Below are 24,094 nucleotides of genomic sequence, written 5' to 3'. Positions count from 1 at the left end.
ACACGGAATTGTCTAGTGTTAACAATTGTCTACTCTAACAACTTGCTTAATCCTCCGTGGAACCTGATCCCACCTCTGATGTTTTTAGAGCTTTGTGTTTGCTCTGCTCCCGATTTGTATTGTTTCAATGGACTTTTGAGGTGATTACTGCTCGTTTTCTCTATAATTCATTGGTAGAACATTAACTGGAACCCGCTATGTGTCTTTGTTTATAAGGGTTTTTACGTAGTTTAGGAATCCAGTGTAGGTTTGGTAATTCAAATTCAATATGATTGTTGGGAATAATAAAACTATTTTAAACAGATTATTTTGAAGAATTTCCTCTTTAGGAATGGAACTTTGAGTATAAATTGAATTACTACTTGCAAAATTAAATGCAAGTTCCTGTCACCCGCACAGAATATTTTAAAGTGTTTGCGCTGGACTCGCAGCATAAGGAGTTGATCCTGAAGTCGTGGATTCAAATCCACTGTCCAACGTAGAGATCGGTCATTTGGATGAAACCGTATAAAACGACGTCACGTAGAATCTGGCACACAAAAATCCCTCATTGCTCAAAGGCTGCAAGTGCCGAGTACAGGTCTAAATTTGCAGACCTTCACCGGCAAGTGGTGGCATCTCAATATGAGTGAAAAATACTCAAAGGGGCATTGAAAAACCAAATAAAAAAGTCCAATTTCCTTTAAAATATAATGAAAATTGCCTCTCATGTGGAATTTCTGTAGGGGAAATCCTAGTCTAGAGTCATTTCTCCATGTAGGAAATCTTGCTCCATAGCTACTTTTCCGGGAGGGATATCCTACTCTACAGCCAGTTTTCCGGGGGGGGGGGAATCATTTTTGAGGGGAAAGGGGTAAGTGTAATCTGGTTCCCATTGATCAAACATTGAAAATGCCAAATAATATCGGTATTGAAGCGGAACAAAGTGCAAACTTTATCTATAACTCATCAAGAATAGCTCACATACCAAAAATCAGCTCCATATCTACAAGCATTTAGAGGAAAAAAAATACGGAAACACCTTAGAAATTTATATTTAAAAAACTTGATTCCGTCAAAAATGATTGAAGCGGAATGAAAAGCAAACTTGATCTGTAACTCATCAATGTACACTCACATACGAAAAAACAGCTCAATATCTGCAAGCATTTTCACAGGTATGGGACAAGTAAGTGACTTAATTAAGGTCATCGATATCCACTATATTTTTTGAATGACGTGTTCAGCAGGACACTCAGGAGGAATACATTTCAGCTGCTCGATATGTATGCACTGTACATTTTTAATGGTTTTTTTTTAAATTTTTTTTTTTGTATCAAAAAGTTATATTATTTCTTTTGAAGCTAAGACTTGTCAAGGACAATGTGCTAATGGAGGATTGTTTAACACAAAGATCTGCTCCTGTAACTGTCCCAGTGGGTTTTATGGTAAGGTTATACATATATATATGTATATCTTTAATTTTCAGTTGCATGGTTTATAACAGAATTTTCAACAAAACATGGGACATAGCATTATGGCTAAAGAAATTTAAATTAAATTCGTTGTTCGAAATATAATGTATCCCTTACTATTACAATGTCATGTAATACTATTTTATAGAGAGAGGAGTAATACATTGGACATAGTTTAACCAAAAGCACAATAAAAACTATTAATAAAAGTGGATAAATGCCAATATATTAAAAAGATCCTTGAGTAACTTTTATTTATTAAGACTGATTTCTTCAACAGGAAACGACTGCAGGAGTCGCTGTAACACATACTGCTACAACGGAGCAACAGTTGATCAGTCCAGCTGCGCATGTCAGTGCAAAGAACACCAGACCGGAAGACAGTGTAAATGTGAGGAAGGGTACGGCGGTGAAGACTGTAAAACGAAATTATAGAACAAAACAGCTGACTCATGTAGATAACAATAAAAATAAAACGTTTTCTTCCCTTTTTGTCTATTTTAGTGTAATTTTTATTTTAACTGTCATATATTGATTTCCTGTGATTGCAATTAAACAAAAGACAGCTAACTAAAGACAGCTGTACTTAATACCATCTAGCTTTAACCACTTGAAGCAGTTGAAACATGTTTAATGAGTACAAAACTTTCTTAACGAAGTCTGACACTTCTTCAGGCCTTTGCCATAAAGGTCTGGATTTGTAGTTAATTCAAAGGGTTCCCCAGCGTGCACATAATCTGTTAAATAATCAGATGATACACTTGAAGTCGATGTCAGCGGTGGTGGTAAAGGGTCAGAACAATTACCATGAACAGTCTCCTAGCTCTTATTTCAGCATCCCATATTTAACTAGAAAAAGACGTTAATGGTTTCCTAACAACAAAGCTTTATGATAAACATGATGACTTCAACTTTTCACTCGTCATCTTCCCTTACTAATGTAGCAATAATATACCCTATCACTTGTACATATGGGTTTATGTCTCGCAGTTGATTCGATACGCAAAAGCGTGCTCTACGTAGGAACAATTTCTAAAACGATGCAAGCTATTGAAAAACATGTTGATGAAACAAGGATATCAACAGTCTCGTTTGAAGTCGTAATTTAGCAAGTGTTATGGTCGTCGATACAATGACCTTGTCAGCAAAAACAACTTATCATTAAGTCAAATGCTGACTGACGTTTTAGTTTACATACAAATCGTTAGGCCATTATTTACACATTGAATTGTCTACAGTTTTTTTTCTTTTTTACCCGATCATGACAAGGAGCACACGGAGGGTTTGACCGGTCAGCAGGGGATGCTCACTCCTCAATGGCACCTGGTCCAACCTCTGATGTTTATGGAGTTCCGTGTTTGCTCTGCTCCTTATTTGTATTGTCTAAATGAACTTTAAGCTTGAATACTGTTCATTTTCTCCGTATTTCATTCATTACAAACGGTCTGGTCTGATATTCTGTGCCACCAAGGGATAGCTAATGCTATAATAGACGAAATTTTGAAGAAGACACAACCTAATGAAGTGGCCCTGTGCTTATGATGCTGTACCATGCTGTTTGTGTCTGTTTTACTTTGCTATTTTGTTCATCAAGAAATCCCTTTTTAACTGTAGACTAAGATACACTTGCTTCCAACAGCCGAATCTTTTTTTGTGTTGTGCATTATTCAGACACGGCGTTTCTGATTGGTTAGCATCGAAATTCTCAGAGAACAAAATCAAAAGTTTATAACCCCTTCTTTAGTGTGAATCCTGTGAATGTAAGTCAACTAATGGAAAACAGGTTTTATAGTACTAAATGTCTGCAGAATGACTGTCAAGTTGAAAATTGCATGTGATACAGTCTCGCCACTATTGTTCTCAACCTCCATTTTAACAATTTTAAAAAAAAAAAATCATTCAAAGCGCTTTATCATATTTGGCAAAATGTTTAATCATACTATCATCTTTGTTCAAGATTTGCTGTAACTGAACCAAAAGTCTAATTGAGTTATGCTAGTATTTACGATTTTTATTTTTTTAAAAACTCTATAGTGTTCGTAATAATCGATTAAAGGCAACGAAGTGAATAAAGGATTCGAAGAGACCTAACAAAGGCCATAAGACACAATCCGAATTGGCGTATTCAAAATTTAGCGCAATTACTGGGTATGGAGTTGTTGGCGAAATCATGAATTAGCGCTATGCATGTCCGTACCGTATATTATATTTATAAATGATTTCTTAGCGGTATTCATGAATTAGCGCATCGTTGTCTGCGCCAAAGCCGCTAAAATATGAAGCCCGCTTTTTTAAGTACACATACAGTAATTAAAGATCAATTTCTGGTATGTCCCAAGGATAGCCTAAAACGTCAGCCCATGGACGAAAATAAGTGTAATATTCAAAACTGTTTTAGAATACTATCCTACTCTTAATGTAGATCTTGGGGTCAGCTGTTGCAGAGTCTGGCGATGCGGTTCTTTGACGGATATGCCTATCCATTTCGTCCATTGCAAATTAAATGGGCTCAAATCTGGCTATTTAGAAAGCCAAGGCAGGAACAGATGCTTTGTCTTTGCAAGAGTGGAATGCAATTGTCAGACGAGCCGTTTGTGATTTTGTTTGGTCAGACTGAAATATGGCTCTACGTTGGAAAGACCTGTACAGGGAGGACATCATCAGAGTACCGTTATGCAGTCAAAGTCCTCTGAATATGAACAAAATGGTCCTGTTTGTTTGCAATACCGTTGCCAATATCATAACACTACCACCACCAAATGTATCAACCTCCATGAGGCAGTCTTCTGCAAAAGTTCATTACGAAGCTTATGAACCCTGACTCCTCCATCAGGTTTTGCAGTAAAAAAAAAAATCTGGACTCATATATAGCTAACTCAAGTGTTGAGCCATAATCTGTTGGCCTGAGACCTTTGAAGTCGATATTGGTGGTAATTGTGGTAATTAGGGGTTAAAACAATGGCATAGAGTAGTCATCCGGCTTTAATTCCTGCATTCCGTAGTCATTTGAAATGGTCTTTAAGTTGTTTAATATTCTGTGTAATGCTGTAGACGACTTCATTGTGGAACGTTGATGAAGATGGTGCAATCAAATGAAGCGATCCTGTGTTGTTGATGTCTTGCGTGGCCTGCCATACTTTTAGTACCATGTAGTGTTGGTAACTGTTTTATGGGTGAGATCTGGTGCTTTGAGCAATATTAAAACCTTTTGCAACTGTAGACTGTGGCACACCTGGTTCCAGTAGCCCAATCTCTTTCGTGTTGTTCATCCTTTGGATATGCAGCATTTTTAAATACAATGTAGGTCATTTTCAAAAGTACTAAAAAAAAAAAAACCCCAGAGGCCTAGATAAGTAGGGGGTTCTCAAGTTCGATTCTCATTCCTGTCTTAGAAATTCATTGTGTATTTGTTCCCTAGCTCCTTCCGTTCGCTTTTTGATAAGCAAGAAAATTGCGTCTAAGATCTAGTCCCACAAACGAGTAAGATAAAAAAATTCCTACAAATGGGTAAGTCATTTGTCTTTGTTGTCAAACGATTTTATGAAATACCATTGAAACCATTTAAGGGGGTATCTTGAATCTTGAATTCTAAACCAGTAGCATGCATCAGTAGGAGCAGAATTTAAATTAACTGAAATTTACTTAGAATTTTTTAAATTTTGTTTTCAGAAAGATTTAATGCTGTTTTGGCCAACTTTGGAGGTTGATTTTATAGTTGCAAGTAATAAATTTTAAGGTTAAAATGCAAAATTGAAAAATTTAGACCAATATCACCGACGGACACCTCGGGTGATCTTGTGTTAAATTTTACCATAGACATATAAGAGACCCTCTCTTATATGTCTATGATTTTACTCATCACCCGTGTGATGACGACGAGAACACCCGTGAGTATCCGACGATGGATAAGTACAAGGTATAGAATAACTATTAAGTATTGTTTTTTTAATGTAACTTTCTCCGGGAAATTGTTTTCTCCTAAAGTTTTTATTTAAATCCTGAACATATCCTTTGTTCGGATATACTAGGTATTCGTTCGGACGAATTAGAAATTTTGTTCGGACAAATTAGATATTTGTTTGAAAGAATTGGAAATTTGTTCGGACAAATTAGAACGAATTTCGTCCGAAAAATAAATTGATATTTTTCATCTGGTCCGGACATATAATAGACAGGGTTTTAATTTTTTGGGGGGAGGGGGCGCTCGAGATGTGTATAGTTTCTCCCTCCATTGCACCTGATCCCCCTCTAATGTTAGAGGTCCATGTATGGGACACTCGTTTCAATGTATTTGGGGCGTTAAATTCGAGGCGCTCGAGCTCGATCGTGCCAGTGCATATAAATATGGGAGAAAAGAGGTAAGGGGTAAGGAGAGAAATGACAGTAACCAAATTTAAAAATTTTGAGACATTTTGCAATAACAAAAACTATAGTCGAAGTGTCACCAGCTAATTATAAACAATTAATTATACATATTATACAATGTAATTATGTAGGAATTTAAAAAGTAACAAAGACAAAAAGAAAAGTAAAGTCCAAAATCAAGTCTGTCATAAATAAGTGAAATCAATTCATGTACTATAGCACATGCATTTATAGTTTCATTGCCATATGTTATAACAAAACTTACGGTTAATAAACAATAAATTACAGAAACAAGTGTCTGTGTACCACAGACATTTAGCACTGTTTTTATTTTCTATATAAAGAACATATTTGGGGACTGAGATCTAAAATTAAAAGCTTGATACAATTTTAATTCACGCTTACCCGTGTAAATAAGATCGGAATCGGAATTAGCATAATATCGAAAACAATGGCGGGAAGTATGGACGACTTTGACGAAGAAGGGGATGATTTGTTAGCTTCTTTCGTCGAAAACAAAGATGGTTCGTGATTTATTCAATGATGCTTTAATTAATAGTTTGCAATAAAAGGAAATGCAGTCATGATAAGTATCTTTTCACGATATTCAAAACTTAATATGTTTTACGGTGTGACCGTTGGGGCGAGCGCAGTTGTACCATCAAAAAGCTATATAGCAGCTTACACTTGTAACGTTGATCCGCCTCTTCAAACGCCAAACCTCACGAGACACAGTCTAGACTGTGACGTCACATGACGTCGGAATTTACGGAGACAGCCGAGCGTCTGGTTGAACGAGACTAAAGATCTTGTGCAATAAAATTGAATAATAAATGAAATACGTTGTAGAGTAGATGTAATTATTTTTTGTTTCTGTTAAACTCTCTCAGTCTCTGCACAGAAAGAAAAGTAAACTTATCTCTCGGTAATGAATGATTATCCTTGGTCTTTTGTATGTTTTGTAAGAATTTCGCATGGAACCCTGGTAGCGAAGGAATTCTGGGAATGTTGCACCAGAAAATTTGCCTGACGTATGTACAGATTTCATTCCGAATTTTCTCTGTTCTTACATGTTAGTCTTTTGAGCTCGCTGCGCTCGCTATTAGAGTAGATTTACGTTGTGATGGTTGTCTTTTGGGTACTACATACATTATCCTGATTGATTATAGGATACGATATCAGAGAAATGTTGTTTTTGTCTCAGATTATATTTAGCGTACGTGTGTTACGCTTATAATGAATGAATGAGGTTTTCATTGGTCATTACAGGGATTTTACACTGCCCCGTGTAGGACCTAAATATACAGGCCCCATTCCCAATTGCCAAAAAAACTCCCTTTTCCCGAAAAACTGAACTGTGTGTACAATACTACCACCTGTCAAAATAATCAGTACACAGTACAATGATTGTGGGCAGTACTTGCAAGGCAGGGACCTATATACTAACGGGACAGGCAACTCCTTCAGCGCCATGTTTATTTACCCAAAACGGCACACACAACACTGCAAGTTTTTCGAACTACTTTTTTTCCCAGTAAAAAGCTTGTTTTCTGATTAATGTAATCTGTTATTTTTGTGTATCGGAATGGATATTTAATAAATTTTAAAGTACATATTATAAAATAATTTAGAAATTAAGTAAACAACCACCAAAATTGGCGATTTCTCGGAAATACGGCTGATCAGGGATACACACTGATTTTTAAATAAACGTAATTACTTCTAAGATTAGGAGTAAAAACATTGCTAATAACAAATCTTGAATAATTTTTTGACAGATAAATTAAGATTTTATTCTGAAATATTTGATAGCAAAAGAGTTATATTTAATTAAAATTGACTTACGAAATCCCGCAACTTACGAGGTATTGCGAGACTTGCGAGAGTTGCCTATCCCGTTAGTATGTAGGTCCCTGGCAGAAGCAGAAGAATTAAGGAATGAATTTAATTTTAAGAAACTTGGTTCTTGTGATGAATTGATTGGCAGATTGTTTTTAGAGCCATTCAATGACCAATAGTTTTGAAATAAAAAAATAATTTTATTTCAACATTAGAGTTTATTTCTTGAAAAATTGTCATGAGTTATTATATCCAATATGTGAAAAAATGGCTTTAAACATGTTAAATTCCCAATTCCAGGAGCCTAGACCCCATTCCCAGTGCCTGGGAAGGTCAAGCAACAGGTTGGGCCAATGGCCCCACTGTTCATAAAATGATGGGGCCATTTTGAAATTTAAGGGGTCGAGGGGAAATATATTGGGGCCATTCTAAAATATATGAAAGTATGATGCTATATGATAATGCATATATCTCTGACAACAAAATTTAGGAAAATAAAAAAGAAAAATGCGATAGGAATTGACAAGTCATATGACATTGACTAGTGGAAATGATTTTTCCGTTTCAAAGAACTTCAATCATTCGTCATCTAGATTCTAATCAACTTGAATGTGTCTAGAAAAATTATATTTAAACCAAAAGCACAATTTTTTAACTATGCCGATTTAGAGATCACGGGACAGGCCAAGATAAGTAGACTTCGATGGTAAGGTTTTACATTGTAAGGTATATTTTCCATGTGCGTGACTTTCATAAAGCTGTGGTCAACCGTCGAAAACGACTTGACACTTACGAACCACATGGAAAGAAAACTATGTTTCTTTGCCAGTGGATGTCAATATGCCGAATGATGGTTCTGATTTTATTATATGATAATCACAGATTCCATCTAACTTCGATGAAGAATACCAATAGCGCCGACTGCGATGAGCTTACAAAGTAATAAAACATGCGTGCCTGCATTTTGTGGGGCATGGCGCAGCATACCATTATTTCATTGCGCCATTTTTCGACAGTATGCGCAAATGGTGCATGGCGCGGCCCCTTCCCAGGCCCTGCATTCCCAAAATGGTGTGGATATGTGTGATAATTAATCCCTACTGATTAAGCTTAAGACAATGCCCTTATAAAGCACAGATATTTATAAAGGATGCAATAATATCTATATAGTCTTGCCGTTTCTCTAGAATCACACGTTTTCTACTGTCATATCAGTAATAAGGGCACCACAAAGCGGAGCATCCCCTCGCAAAGAGCATATCTGTAAATCAAGACAGCATTTGACATTGATCCCGATGCAAATTATGTCACTTCCCTTTTGCACAAGGACAAACTAACACACAAACACAAAAGAGCATTGCTATATCCCTTTCAACTCCATTGTGTAGGGGATAATAACATATTTTTAATGTGTAGAAGCTTTTAATTGTTCGATGATTTTTACCAGAATGATGATAAGTTTCTTGAAGCTGATATGTATTCTTGTGTGCATGGTATATTGTTCATTGAAAAATCTATGCATTGAGTTCAAATGTTAGTTTACATTCTTGAACAATTCATTCTAATGACATTAATGTTTACTATTTAATTGATGTGAAGTGTATGTAGTATATATATTATAATTTATGTTTAGCAAATATTTGACTCGGTATCAAAATGAAAAGATTGTTGGGTTTTTTTCTTCAGATCTGCAAAACAATGTCCCAGTGGATTTTCCATTTCCTTTTGAAGCATATGACATTCAGAAAAAGTTTATGGAAAATCTGTACCTCAGTCTGGATAAGGGACAAGTGGGGATATTTGAGAGCCCTACTGGTACTGGAAAGTCCCTCAGTCTTATCTGTGGGGCACTGAAGTGGCTCAAGGATTATCAGGTCAATCAAGTTATTGTTTCTGACTTTACCATCATTTTGAATGAAAAGTCAACATTTGAAAAAAAAAGACAAATTAATGATCAACCACTCATGCACTCACTTTATATAGGATCTTCATAATATCCTTTGTAAACATTTAAAACTGTGCTGGAAGAGCTGAAGTCTGATTGATTAGATTTCTTGATTTTACCTCATTGTATGTAAATATTAAGTTGTTAGACCATACATACTGTATATTATTAATGCACTTTGTATTGTTGTTTTACCTCTTAATTCTCAATACCTGGTTACGTTAAGTGGTAAGAATTTTTTTTTTTTTCAGGAGAAACAGAAGAGGGATCTCGAGGCTTTGATTGCAGAGGAGGAGAAATCATGTACCAGCTGTGATGGGTATGGGTGTGCTGTAGTTTTAATACTTGTTCAAGATTTTGTTCCATTGAATTTTTCTTGAGACTTGGAACCTAGTTTGTAAGTTTTTTAAAGTTGGGGCAAGATTGACTTGTTTGTTAAGAAGGAATATGTAAAGATATGTAAATTTTATGTTGAATAAATACAATACATGTATTTACTGCTTTGAATGTTAGTATGCTCCTGATATCTGGTTAGATGCAAATACTATAGAAAGATTATTTTTGCCTTTTTCTTACCTTTTTACACTTGCAAACAATTTTGCTCCAGTTTAAATTATCCCAGGCACGGCTTTGTTAAAAAGATAAGTCAGTCTTCTTCAAATTCACCCCATTTACAGGGGTGTGCAGTTAGCATCGCCCGACGCCCGGGGCTACCATTTTCGGGGGTCGGGCTAGTGGTTTTCTGCACAGAGGTAGCCCCTTGGGCTAGTAGAAATTAAAACTACAATTGTAATACATGAAAAGCACAACCGGTAATTTCACTCATTTTTTTGCTCTTAAATTCCCAACCAGTGAAAATTTTCCAAGCTGCATGCTCCTATTGTCCATAAATCTCCATAATCTTATCCATTTTGCAGTTCTACCTGACTTATTTACTTCAAAAAACTATCGTTTTTTTCCTAATCCGAATTTCCTCCATTCCTTTGTTTATGGTAAATACATGCAGATATCTCATTGAATTATTTACAAACACTCAATCAACTGAAAGGTAAGTGTTATGCAATTAAAACAAAATATATTTCCAGTGTATTTAATGATTTAAGTATGTTAAGACGAAAACAAAATGATTTTTGCTTTGTTATAGATGAGCTAGTGCAATGATCAGAAAAAGGGAAGATTTAAATTCTTTTTCATTTTCTATCATAATCATTAATTTATATATGATTAAATTTCACTAGTGAGAATTAAACTTTAATTTTAAAAAGAATTACCTTCAGTTAGTACCCTGACTTTTTCAACAATTAACTTTTTTTCAATATTAGTTTTTAATTTTTGCCTCTATATTTGGGCTAGTAACTTTTTACTTGGAGTAGTAACTTTATTGCTGCCACTAGCCCGTGGGCTAGTACTTGAATTTTTTAATTGCACACCCCTGATTTAAAATTAGCCTTGACTACAAAATGATTTTAAATTTTCCCAGACACAGTCATTCAAGAGACAAGTCCTTCTTTGAATTTGTCTTATTTTAAATTCAAAGAGGGTGAAGGGGGTATGAATAAAAAAAAAGTGACAAAAATTTCATTGTTTACCATATATATATTGATCTACACATTTCTTCAAATGAACATGACACTGAGTATTTAAGAATTTCTATGGTACAACTGAGCAAACCATACTAAATTAAGTGACTTTACATTAAAAGGGTTTCTGGTGAGTTAGACTGGATAACACAGTTTGCAGTAAAGAAAGAGAAACAGGAAAAACTTGACAGCGCAAAACAAAAACAACAAAAACTGGAAAAGCAGGAGTCTAGATTGTTAGAAATAGGAAAGCAAAAACAGTACAGAAAACGTAAACGAGACCCCCTGGAGGAGGAATTCGAGGAGTTGATGAAGGAAGCTGCTCCTGATGTACAGGCCGCATACCGTGAGGAGATTGACAAGGTCAAAGGTCAGGAGGTGGATCAAGGGGATGATGACTTAGTGCCCGAGGATTATCATAGCGATGAAGAGGTCAAATCTGAGGATGTATCAGACAGTGAGAACAGTGAGAACAGTGAGGAGGAGGTGGATCATGTGACTAAGATATATTACTGCAGTCGTACACATTCTCAGCTAGCACAGTTCGTCCGCGAGATTGTCAAAAGTCCTTACGGTTCTAACACCAGAGTGTTGACTCTGGGATCAAGACAAAATCTGTGTGTGAATGAAACAGTGAAAAAACTGAAGTCTTTATCTTTAATGAATGACATGTGTCTAGATTTACAGAAAAATAAAAGTAAAAAGATTGACAGGGAACCTAGTGGTGAGGCAGTCAGGAAGAGGAGGGAAAAGAATGGCGGGGGGTGTCTGTATTACCGACAAGAGATGATGGAAGACCTGGGGAATCGGATATTGACAGAAATTACAGATGTGGAACAGATTGTTAAAGCAGGTCAGGCCTGAGTTATCAGAACTCACATAGTATATGACATTATCAAAGTACAAAGATGCATGAAAAGAGAAAATTATGTGACATTATGATTTTAGTGTTACATTAAAAATAGCAAACTCAAAAATGTTAATAACATTGCCATGTACAATGTACACAAAAGTCTGTTTATATAGACCCACTTTAAATGTACAATATAGCTTTAAATCATGAATTTTATTAAGGCTGTTAACAAGATTGAATTCCTTGTAAAACATGTATACTTTGTTGTCAGGTCGCCAGATGAAGGCCTGCCCTTACTACACTAGTCGTCTGTCTATACCACTAGCTGAGGTAGTGGTATTACCATACAATATTATCCTACACAAGTCGACACGAGAGGCCAGTGGGATTCGTTTGGAGGGGAATGTGGTACTGATTGATGAAGCCCATAACCTACTAGAGACCATTAACTCTGTATACAGTGTCACAGTGACTGGGGCCCAGTTAACCAAGGCCCATAGTCAGCTCAGTCAGTATGAACAAAGGTAGGTATACTGGAACCCATTTAACCAAGGCCCATAGTCAGCTCAGTCAGTATGAACAAAGGTAAGTATACTGGAGCCCAGTTAACCAAGGCCCACAGTCAGATCAGACAGTATGAACAAAGGTAAGTACACTGCAGCCCAGTTAACAAAGGCCCACACTCAGCTCAGTCAGTATGAACAAAGGTAAGTATACTGCAGCCCAGTTAACCAAGGCCCACAGTCAGTTTGAGAAAAGGTTAGTATACTGGAGCCCAGTAAACCAAGGCCCACAGTCAGTTCAGTCAGTTAATTAAGCATACTGGAGCCCAGTTAACCAAGGCCCACTGTCACCTCAGTCAGTATGAGCAAAGGTAAGTATACTGGAGCCCAGTTAACCAAGGCCCACAGTTAGCTCAGAGAACTGTAGAACTTTTTTTTTTACATTTTATATGTTGTAATATGGGGGTTTATTTTTTAACTCAAATTATACAACCTTTATAAGGTATAGCTTTCATAATAAGACAATTGCCTAATAAACCCTTATATGTTTTGAAATCCATGAAAATTGACCCTCAAGAAATATAAATGCACAATGATTCCAAATACATCTTTAGCTTGAATTTGATGTATACATCATTGAAACTGCAAAATACATGAGATATAATTGTATTTAAAAAATGGTTATTAAATGTATTGCAGATTCAGATCCAGATTGAAGGCCAAGAATTTACTGTATGTCAAGCAGATTCTGTACATACTGAACTGTCTGGTGAGATTTCTGGGTGGGAGGGCAGACATAAATGGAGCAAAACAAAGTGCTGGGAAATACGAGACCAAAGTGCTTACTGTTAACCAGTTTCTGTCAGAGAGTGGGTTTGACAATATTAACCTGTTTAAGATTTTACAGTATTGTCGAAAAAGCCAAATTTCCAAAAAGTTAAACGGTTTCCTGGAGAAACATCCGAACAGTGAGGTCAGTGTGGCAGCAGAAAAAGCCAAAGAGAAAAACATGGGAGTCGCCGGTTTCTTGGAGGAAATTACGCAAAATGTGGAGAGTTCAGCTTCAATGGAAGAAATGCAGAAGACAAATGCTTACAAGGGAAATGAGGAATCTGTGGTCATGAGGTCCCCATTGATGCACATTGAAGGATTTTTTGCCTCTTTGACAAGTGCGGATAAAGATGGCAGAATTGTGCTAACCAAACAGCCATTAATGAGCAACTGTTCCTTGAAATTTTTGTTGATGAACCCTGCTGTTCATTTTAAGGATGTGCTCACCCAGGCTAGGTCAGTCATAGTGGCAGGGGGAACCATGCAGCCCATAGATGAATTTAAACAGCAACTGTTTTTTGCTGCAGACATTGGTCCAGAGAGAATTCTGGAATATTCATGTGGTCATGTGATTGCATCTGATCATCTATTTGCTCTAGCCATGAAGTCAGGACCAATGGGGATAGATTTGGATTTTACCTTTGGTTCAAGAGAAAACTCAGCTCTTTTGAATGAACTTGGGTTGATAGTTAGTAATATCTGTGGCATTATTCCAGGAGGTCTGGTCTGTTTCTTCCCCTCGTATGATTACCAGAACCTTGTTTACCAACATTGGCAGAAATCAGGCATTCTCACCAAACTAGAGAGGAAAAAGAGGATCTTTCAGGTTTCTATTATTTTTATCTATCTTTAAGAAGTTTCTCATAATGAAGATTGATCTACTGGTGCAGATTTGCAACGATACTACTAAGATTTTGATTTTTGCAGAATTTGAGAATGAAATTTTAGACATCATAAACTTCAAGTATTAAACAATTGAGTAAAGAAAATTAGTTATAGCATAGTTTGTAAAGAAAGAAAATTTTATTAAATGTATACACGTTGCACTATATTAACACTAGTACAATAAGATTTGGATTAAGCAAAAAATTTGCTCAGTTCTTTTTAAGTTCTGCTTATTTTATGTTGGTAAATGGTTGGTTTCTTAGGAGCCTAAACTGTCCAGCCAGGTGGAGCATGTCCTTGGAGAATATTCAAAGTCAATCCAAAAGTCCAGTGGTGGAGGGTCAGGTACAATTTAATATACAGAACTGTATAGTTAGCTCTACTGGTCAGAGACCAGAAGAGCTTATGCGATAGTAAGGTGTCCGTCGTCTGTCTGTCTGTCTGTCCGTCTGTAAACAATTTTTCAAAATGCTACTCCTCCTACAGTTTTGATCTGATTTCAATATTACTTGGCACACAAGTAGACTACACTAAGGTACATAATTCTGTATATCGGTTTTTGATTTCGATGAACGGTGTTGCCATGGTTACTAAAAATAGAAAATTCTGTGAAAAACATTCAAAATGCTACTCCTCCTACAGTTTTGATCTGATTTCAATGTAACTTGGCACACAAGTAGACTACACTAAGATACATAATTCTGTATATCGGTTTTTGATTTCGATGAACGGTGTTGCCATGGTTACTAAAAATAGAAAATTCTGTGAAAAACATTCAAAATGCTACTCCTCTTACAGTTTTGGTCTGATTTCAATATAACTTGGCACACAAGTAGACTATACTAAGATGCATAATTCTGTGTATCGGTTTTTGATTTCAATGAACGGTGTTGCCATGGTTACTAAAAATAGAAATTTCTCTGAAATACTTTCAAAATGCTACTCCTCCTACAGTTTTGGTTTTATTTCTATATTACTTGGCACACAAGTAGACTACACTAAGATACATAATTCTGTGTATTGGTTTTTGATTTCGATGAACAGTGTTGCCATGGTTACTAAAAATATAAATTTTCTTGAAATACTTTCAAAATGCTACTCCTCTTACACTTTTTTGTCTGATTTCAGTATAATGTAGCATACAAGTAGACTACAGAGATACATAATTGGTGTTATTGTTTTTTGATTTTGTTGAATGATGTTGCCACGGTTACTTAAATCAAAATTTCTGTAAAACTGTTTTAAAAGGCTACTCCTCTTACAGTTTTAGTCTGATATAATAGTAAATCTTGCCACAAAAGAGACTAAACTAAGAATCATTATTCTATTTATTGCTGTTGCAAAGTTTCAAGTCCAAGTGCTACTTTTATCTTCCTTTATAAATACAACCAGTAGAGCTACAGTCTCGTCAGAGACTTCTGGTTTTTTGAAAATGATAGTGCTACAATCAAACACAGATATTTAAGTTCTTAATTTAAAAAAAATACTTATATTGTATATCAAAGCACTAATATAAACAAGTTATTTTGACTGCCTTTGTGTTAAAAAAAAATTACTGATATTTTTTTTTAACACTATGATGAATGATTTCTACATTGTCAGTCTTTGCTTATGTTCATGATAATTTTGGCTATATAACAGTTTCAGGAGCCATTTTGCTGTGTGTAGTGGGAGGGAAGATGAGCGAGGGGATCAACTTCTCTGATGATCTTGGTCGAGGTGTCATCATGGTGGGCATGCCTTACCCCAATATCAAGTCTCCAGAATTACAGGTCAGTGTATACCCCTGGTCATTCTCACAGAAGAGGTTTAGTGAACCATGCATGATCTGGGAACCCATAGGTTGCAGTGCTTACAATGATTAATTATCCAAATTTTTTTAAAAAAAGTTTTTTTTTCTGGAAAATTTGGTTAAAATATTTTAAAGTTTGAAATTTAGAGTCGAGAATTTTATTTTCAATATTTATCTAACAGTTAATGTTTTCTAAAACAATACAATTTTAATATAGCTTAGTCTGTACCTTACTTTCTTTGTATTAACAGACGAATCCCCAGATGTTCTATAAAAAATGTTGAATCTTTGACTATTTGAATTATTTCACCAGGCCAATCTTTAATTTGTTGAAAAAATGTAAAGAAATTGAAAGCATACTTTTCATGCTTGCATTATTAAATAAATTCAGTGATTTTTAGCTCCCCTGAGACATAGGCTCAGGTGAGCATTTCTTTTCAAAATTTGTACTACATTGTCTGTTGCGGACTTTGTCATAAACTTTTCACATTTTCATCTTCTCCAGAACCACTGGGCCAGAAAAGGTGAAACTTAAGTGAAAGGTTCATTACAGGGTGTAAATTAAATTTGTTCAAATCATACACTTCCCCTCTTGCAGGGTAGGGTGGGGCCACAACAAGCAATCAAAGTTTATCATAGGAATATATAGGAAAAATCAGTAATCTTCTAAAGAACAACAAAGCCATTTTTAGTAATATTTATATGGAAATATAAATGAATATGTATGGAGGATGTCAGGTAGTTTAGATTTGAATTCAGGTTTGTTCAAATCATGACCCTTTTGGGTAGATGGAGCCACAATGGGCATTCAAAGTTTTACATAGGAGTATATAAGAAAAATCTATCAAAGTTTTGTCTCAAGAACAGCAAAGCCGTGATTACTTGTATTTTTATGGAAACATCCACAGGTAGTGTATATTCAAGTTTGCGCAAATGAAGACCCCCAGGTGTAGGGTGAGGCCACAATGGGCAATTTTTACTTTAATAAGAATATGATTGTAGGAAAATTCTTTAAAAAATCTTTTTCTCAAAAACAGCTAAGCCATGATTAGTCAAATTTATGTGGAAGCATCCTCAGGTAGTGTAGATTCAATTTTGATCAAATCATGGGGCCACAATGGGCAATCAAAGTTCTACATAGTAGTATATGTCAAAAATCTTTAAAATTTCTTAAGAACAGCAAAGCTATGATGAGTCATATTCATATGGAAATATTTACATTTCATAATATTTTCTCTTAAGGATTCTTTATAGATTAGAAAACTTCATTTTCTCATGAATTAGCATGGATGACCATGAACACATGCAGTCTTTGGAACACTCTAGTCATTTATTTAATCACTTAATCAATTGACCTGTACACTAAGAGAAATTAATATGCTTAAATTGTCAGTTTAACTTTGTTGTAATTTAGGGCTGGCAGAAGGCACTATGTGTAATCCTCCCATAATATTAATAATTTTCATTATAACATCTTTATAGGAAGGTCATTTTTTATTAATTTCTGCTTGCAGGAGAAAATGCAATATTTGAATTCCAATTTTCCTAGAGACAAAAATGGGCATCTTCCAGGTCAAGTTCATTATGAAAACCTGTGTATGAAAGCCGTCAATCAGTCCATTGGTCGAGCAATCCGTCACCGTGAAGATTATGCAACCATTCTGTTGCTTGATAAACGTTACTGTAAAGAGAGTGTACGGACAAAGCTTCCATCCTGGATTGGGAAAAATCTACAGAAAATGGAGAAGTACGGTCCAGCTGTAGCAGCTATTTCTCAGTTCTTTCGAGGAAAGAAGAGTGATACAATGAATTAGATTTCAATGGCATTTAAGGATACACCAAAGGTTTCCAAATGCCAGAATTTAATTTGCGTGTAATTCTTTCATTATCAAAGATAACATAATAAGAGTATATATCATTTGAAAGCTTGTTAAATTTACTATTTAATTATCCTAATTTAAACTTTAATTAATAACCTATTTAAAAATTATTTAAATATTAATGTAAATTTTAGTGCATAAATATTTTATAAATCAACTTTTTTGTATTTAACCCCTCAAAGTGGTCATTTTGCCTCAATGTAGATTAAAGATTGAACTTCAAAACTCTATCTCAGATTTTTGATAAATCTTCTAATTCAAAAGTTACAGCCATTTGCACTTCAATGTTACAAATTTATTAGCCTAATTTAACATTTCCCTCAATAATTCCAAAACTAAGCTAGATATCAAAAATCTGAGATACGGTTTTGTGAACACACATTTGAGAAGCAAGCTATCCAATTTTCAGAGAAAATGGTCAATAAATAAGGGAGCTGAATCCTTTGAAATAATACCACAAACTGTCTGATCTTACTTTACAGTAGAGGGCAAAAATCCATTACACAACAAAATCTGCCAAAGCTAGAAATATATGACACCTTGGAGATTCAGCTTTGAATACCTGTCACTTAGCCATATTTCCTATGCATATTCACAAGAATGGGAGGTTCATTTCTGTATTTAGATGCTTTTAATTAAGTAAAATAGGTTCAATTCTGAATCAGAAAGATTTCCCGGCAAAATGGCAAGAGCTAAGCTCCGCCTCCTATTTCATGGTCATCAGTGATCTGTTAGATCTCCTTCTCTAAATCTAGAGTCCCAGCAGTTTAATTACTGATAACCTCTGTGTGGCTAGTGAAGAATTCCCCAAGTGGTCACAGTGATTTATTGCGTCTTCCATGAGCAGGCAGTCGCAGATCAAATCAGAAGCTTCAATAACGGAACATTCACATGTGTTAGTGTTTATGTTTCATTATTGTTCAATAATTAGAAAACCATTTCATAATTACCAAGAATTTCAGATGCATTATAAAGCATTGATTAACTTCTTTTTCTTAGCCAAAAATCTCAAAATTGTTGAAAATCTTGAAAAAAGCCTTTGGTGTATCCTTAAATGATGTTCCTGGTTATTATTTCATATACATGACTAGTTGTTTTATTACTCTTTTCTTGTTAAATCTTGTACTGATTAAAACACATTTTTTGCATTGTTTTTGAAGTGCTTTTCTGATTTTTCATTGCTTTGATTTATCAATTTGATATGTAAATAACACGGTTTTCAAGGGTCTTTGGACAAGCAGTAAGTCTGAAAAACTATAAAGAAAATTTCTGATGAAAGGAAAGTCATTTTTCAGCATGAATGGCATAAATATATAGTCTTTGAATTACCTGTCACTATCATTTTGACAGCTGACAAGAGAGTGTTAGCCTCTTACAATCTTCCATTGGAAAATGCTTGGATGTATCAAGCCAAAAAAATAATCCATCGTTTCTCGGACACAAATGCAATGGGTCAAAGTGTAATAACTTAATTTTCTATATTTCAAGCTAAAACAAGAAAATTGAGATTCCCCCTTTCACTCATATTTTTGTTTGATACTTGTTAACAATATGTTACCAGTATGCTTCTAAAAATTTGAATAACATTATTTAAAGCTTATTGAGTATCAAATAATATACCTATGGAATCATTATTTGTTGACAAAAAAAAAAAGTCCCACCCTGTCCCAAAAGCTATCCAGGCTATATCTACTGTCCAAACCATTACATTCCTCTCTCCTTAAATCCAGGCTGGTATCCACAGCCCACATATGTAATTAGACACATAGAGGTCACATGCATCATCTGAAGCATGACATGGTATGCACCATCCAAACCATAGTCAAAAGCTTTTCAAGTTATGGTAACTGTATTTTCAATATGAAGAAAACGTAATAACTATCATTTCATTCGTCATCATGGTCAAGATTATAATAGTTCTTGCTTTATGCCTTTCAAGATAAAGCTTCCTTTCTGAAATATTGTTTTTTTTTTTATATGAGTTATGATCCAATCTGTAAATTGCTATAGCATCAAAAAATTATAAAAACAAACAATATGCATGTCCTACATGTCATGAAAAAAGATGTGAAAACAGAAGTTTAAATATTTTTTTTATTGAAGTAAACTTTGAATAAGAATCCATATGTACAACACTTCTAATTTCTTCAATGTCATTTCCACTACTGTCTTAGCACATTTCTTTCTTTGAATCCATAATCTGCATATTCATGTGAGTCCTTGTACTTTAAATCCTGCATATTAGAAATATTACATAAATTAATCAAATAATAAACAGGTTTGAGGTTACATCTACATACTGTAAACACACTTTCAGACCAGCGATCTACTGACCGCCCGTCAATAGTGTGCAAATTTGGACCGGCAGTACCCATATACACACTATAATTTTAGGTAAAAAACAGTTATTTATTGTCTGATAAGTCAAGGGACCAGAATATTTTTCCCTTGGTGCTGAGAACAGCTCAATGTGTTCTTTTGCCCTCGGCTGTTGGCCTCGGGCAATAAAATACATTAAGCTTTTCCCAGCACCTTGGGAAAAATATTCTGGTCCATTGACTGATCAGACATTAAATACATGTAACTGTGTAATATCCATACCTTCCAGAAAGTTGTTCCGTCACGTGTATACATATAGAATCCTTTTTTCTTCTCCCATGACTGTACCAAAAAATAAAAATTCTTGTATTATATTGCTGATACTACTCTTACAATAACATTTGAAGACCAACCCACTGTTATGATTTAATATGACTCTACAACAGTATAGTATGCTGATCCTACCTTGCTGTGGTATTTAGCCCAGTACAATAACCCAAAAGCAACAACATATGCCCTGACAGAACGAGTAGCTAACACTCTCAAATTCTTTGCAAGCCATGGACTCTGAAACAAATACCATTATTTAATGTACATTTTCTGCATACATAATATGATCTTGATTGTTTTAAAAAGGAACCCTTAGAGATACAAATATTAAGAAAATATTGGCAAGGACATTTTTGCCATTAAATCCTTTGATTTTTTGCTCCCTAACAAAATTATAAAATACCCCCCCCCCCCCCCCCAAAAAAAAACCAGTCAAACATGTATTGAGCGACCTAACCAGGGAAGTTTTAAAAACTCATATATGACAGATGGTTGTCTTATTACGGAATGTTTTTAAGTTTTGTGTGAGTTATTGGTGTGTAAATCACTAAGACTTGTCACGTAGGCATATTTCATGAAGTGCCTGAAGATGACAGCCTAAATATATATATTATATATATATAATAAAAAATAACAGAACGCCAATATAACAGTTTCAATTAATTATTCTCATACTTTGGATTATATATATGTGTGTTTGTGGTGGTCAGACGGGGTCGATCGCCGGTGGCCAGATAGCACAGTTGGTAGAGCACCTGACTAAAGATTCAAGGGGCCTTGGTTCAAATCTGGTCTGGTCCGTCATATCTTTCTCCTCTCCTTTTACATTTATATGGAGATGTACTAACTTGAGAACCATGCACACTTTCTTGTGCACACTTTTTCTCAATGGGTGGATCTGTAATCTCAGCTGAGATTTGGCTTGCTGCGAGTCTGTAGCTCGCTTCAGGTCTAAAAAATTAGGATGGATAACCAGAAAGCTACAGTGCCATCCAGTGTGAAAAGTGTATATTTATTGCGCACAAAAAAGTAAGCCATTTCTCGATTTATATCTCTGTACATTTAAGCTGCCGTCTCCAAATATTACTAACTGTGTGTTCTTAACATATTCATTTACTACTTCTACAACAAAACTATGTATCAGTTGTGCATGAAGCATATTTGACCCATTTGTCTTGCCACCCGAAACGGCAGGTTAAATAGATGATATTTTCAGTGATCTCAATTTCATGCCCAAGAAGGCTATTAATAATTATGTGGGGAATGTTTTGATGTAGAAGTAGTAAAAGGATACTTATGACCACTACAAATAAAAACCGATATGGAAAAGAATCTAGTGATGAAGAAAAGAAGGACATAGTCACCTCAGGTAAGCGTTGCAACCCATAAGCCTCTTGTATAGTTACCTTATTTGTGGTTGGCATATAGTCTTTTTCAACATTTAACGAATGCTTAAATAGGGAATACCTAACTAACTACATCTTCATACTTCTATGAAAGTTCAGCTGCTTACCATTACTTTGGACAGTGATCCCTCCAGCATGTTTCCAGGAAACTGATAAAATTTTCTGATCGCACTTGTTGGCTGAATTTTTGGCCGAACTTCCATCCTCGGTTCACCTTTCGCTAACACTTGGTCTTGCAACCAGATCTTTCGTCGCATCCGATCCTCTGCTGACATTTTCTCACCCAATCTATCCCGCTCATACGGAAGGTGTTCAATATTAAATGGTGGGAACTGACTGCCATTAAACTTAAATATCTTCTCTGCATCCGAAATTGGCAAGGTGTTTTGTCTGAATTTGATAGGAATAAATTTTCCTCCTGCGGAGGCAAACCTTGGTTCCGATAACCTTGCCATTTTTCAGGCAGGATGTTGTGCATACACTATAAATGAGAAAACCTTCTTGAGTGTGAAAATAAAATCCGGATTAATGTCGAGATCGGGTAGACTTTACTTTACCGGTCCCCAGATCCGCAAGATCCGCGTGCTCATTGCACTATGACGTAAGACTTACGTCACTCAACTGATAAGGGTTGGTTTTGCACATTTTTCGACTGGTTAGGGTTAGTCTTGCACCCACCTGAAAGATTAGGGTTAGTCCTTCCATAAGTTTTCAACTGATTAGGGTTAGTCTCGCATCCATCCGAGAGATTAGGGTTAGTCCTCGCACATGGGTTAGTCTAGCATCCGCCTGGGAGATTTGGGTTAGTCCTCGCATACCATCTGAGAGATTAGGGTTAGTGTCTTGTTCTTTTAGATTAATTAAGAAATTCAGTTGCATCTGTATTTTTTGCAAGATCTTAATTCAGCTTCAACGACATCTCGTTGGTTTGTTTACATGAAAAAAATGGCTAAGTACAAAAGAAACGGCACTAAGCATGCGCCGCACGCGCTCCGTTCACAATTATTTTGTGTCTCCTTTTCACTGAATAAACAATAGTTATTACTTTTTTTCAGAGAACGAGGTTAAAAACTTCGTTTAAAAACGAAGTTTTAAACTAAAATTTTAACCGTAGAATTCGATTTTGGGGTCAAAAAGGCTTAAAACCTCATATTTTAAATTTTTTTCGATCGCTCACGCGATCTCATATATATTGAAGTCGCCTACGGCGACACTATATTTTAGCGCGTTTTTCTGGGGACCGGTAAAGTCAAGTCGTTCCTCGAGATCCCAAACGGTGATATATCATTTTTATAACTCGTTAAAATCTTTAAAACGTTATAAAACGCAGATATTTATCACATCACATGAAAATAGAATAAAACAAACTATTTTATCCACTGGAATTTGAATTATACCCCCCTTTCCCAGGAAAGAATCATATAAATAGAATGCTATTTGCAGATGCAACATGACTAAAACTTCAATTTGCAAAACAGGCCTTCATTAAGATCACATCAGGAATCTATCTTCATAGTAACATACATGTCCATGATCACATATAAATATATAATTCTAATTCCCAGTAGTTGTATGCAGCTGCAAGTTTTTTTGCAATTGTTTCTAGCAGACCCATAAGATATAATTTTTGCAGCAAGGTTTCCATATCCAGAGATTTCAATGTTTCTAATTTTCATACAGTAAATAATCTCACGGATGCAGCAAGTTTGTAGACTCTTTAATTCAAAGCCAGCCACATAAGCTAGTCTGAAGCAGATGTTTGCAGGAAGGTGATGGTTGGTATTTTCTCTTACTGCCAAAATATGTTCCGACTTGTGATAACTTTTGTCCGAGTACCAATACGTACATGTAGCTCGTATATATGTGCATGCGTAAGAGTAAAGGAGAAAATTTATGGCTGGACCAGGAATCGAACCAAGGACCCCTGTATCACCAGTCAGGTGCTCTACCAACTGAGCTATCCAGGCCAATATCCACCACCCAAACCATTTACATTCCTCCCTCCTCAAATTATCTTCAAACTCCAAGACACAACCCATTTCCCCTGGGCAGGACTCTCACCTGCAAGTCCAGGATCCTGGTCACAAAACCAAATTATTTAAAAGGAAAGGA

General features: G+C 35.5%; 3 protein-coding genes across 4 annotated transcripts in view; 2 read left to right on the top strand and 1 right to left on the bottom strand.

Annotated features, from left to right (window-relative positions):
* Window positions 1–1,889, top strand: part of LOC133201028 (A disintegrin and metalloproteinase with thrombospondin motifs 1-like) — a 28,657-nt gene extending 26,768 nt beyond the window's left edge. Inside the window, exons 15-16 of the mRNA XM_061336832.1 lie at window positions 1,359–1,427; window positions 1,735–1,889. Of these exons, the coding sequence (XP_061192816.1) occupies window positions 1,359–1,427; window positions 1,735–1,889 (224 nt within the window). The remainder of the gene's footprint in view (window positions 1–1,358; window positions 1,428–1,734) is intronic.
* Window positions 1,890–6,263: 4,374 nt separating this feature from the next.
* Window positions 6,264–17,872, top strand: LOC133201167 (ATP-dependent DNA helicase DDX11-like). Of its 2 annotated transcripts, none has more exons than XM_061336948.1 (9): window positions 6,264–6,343; window positions 9,345–9,532; window positions 9,855–9,922; window positions 11,306–12,036; window positions 12,308–12,560; window positions 13,239–14,196; window positions 14,519–14,600; window positions 15,903–16,027; window positions 17,562–17,872. In XM_061336948.1, the coding sequence occupies exons 1-9, from the start codon at window positions 6,271–6,273 to the stop codon at window positions 17,859–17,861; spliced, it is 2,778 nt and encodes a 925-aa protein (XP_061192932.1). In that variant the 5' UTR covers window positions 6,264–6,270; the 3' UTR covers window positions 17,862–17,872. The 2 variants fall into 2 exon arrangements, with proteins under 2 accessions (XP_061192932.1, XP_061192931.1); XM_061336947.1 differs by having other exon boundaries at window positions 15,897–16,027.
* A 2,135-nt stretch (window positions 17,873–20,007) lies between these two features.
* Window positions 20,008–22,474, bottom strand: LOC133201062 (uncharacterized). The gene is made up of 4 exons (XM_061336863.1): window positions 22,090–22,474; window positions 20,712–20,813; window positions 20,529–20,588; window positions 20,008–20,161 (listed from the first exon to the last, which is right to left on the bottom strand). Exons 1-4 carry the CDS (start codon window positions 22,435–22,437, stop codon window positions 20,090–20,092), a joined length of 582 nt encoding a protein of 193 aa, XP_061192847.1. The 5' UTR covers window positions 22,438–22,474; the 3' UTR covers window positions 20,008–20,089.
* Between the last annotated feature and the right edge of the window lie 1,620 nt (window positions 22,475–24,094).

Source organism: Saccostrea echinata, unplaced genomic scaffold (genome assembly GCF_033153115.1).
Source record: "Saccostrea echinata isolate AGI-Se365-2 ecotype Australia unplaced genomic scaffold, CSIRO_AGI_Sech_v1 ptg000042l, whole genome shotgun sequence".
Taxonomy (NCBI): domain Eukaryota; kingdom Metazoa; phylum Mollusca; class Bivalvia; order Ostreida; family Ostreidae; genus Saccostrea; species Saccostrea echinata.
This window is presented reverse-complemented; position numbering and strand designations above follow the sequence as displayed.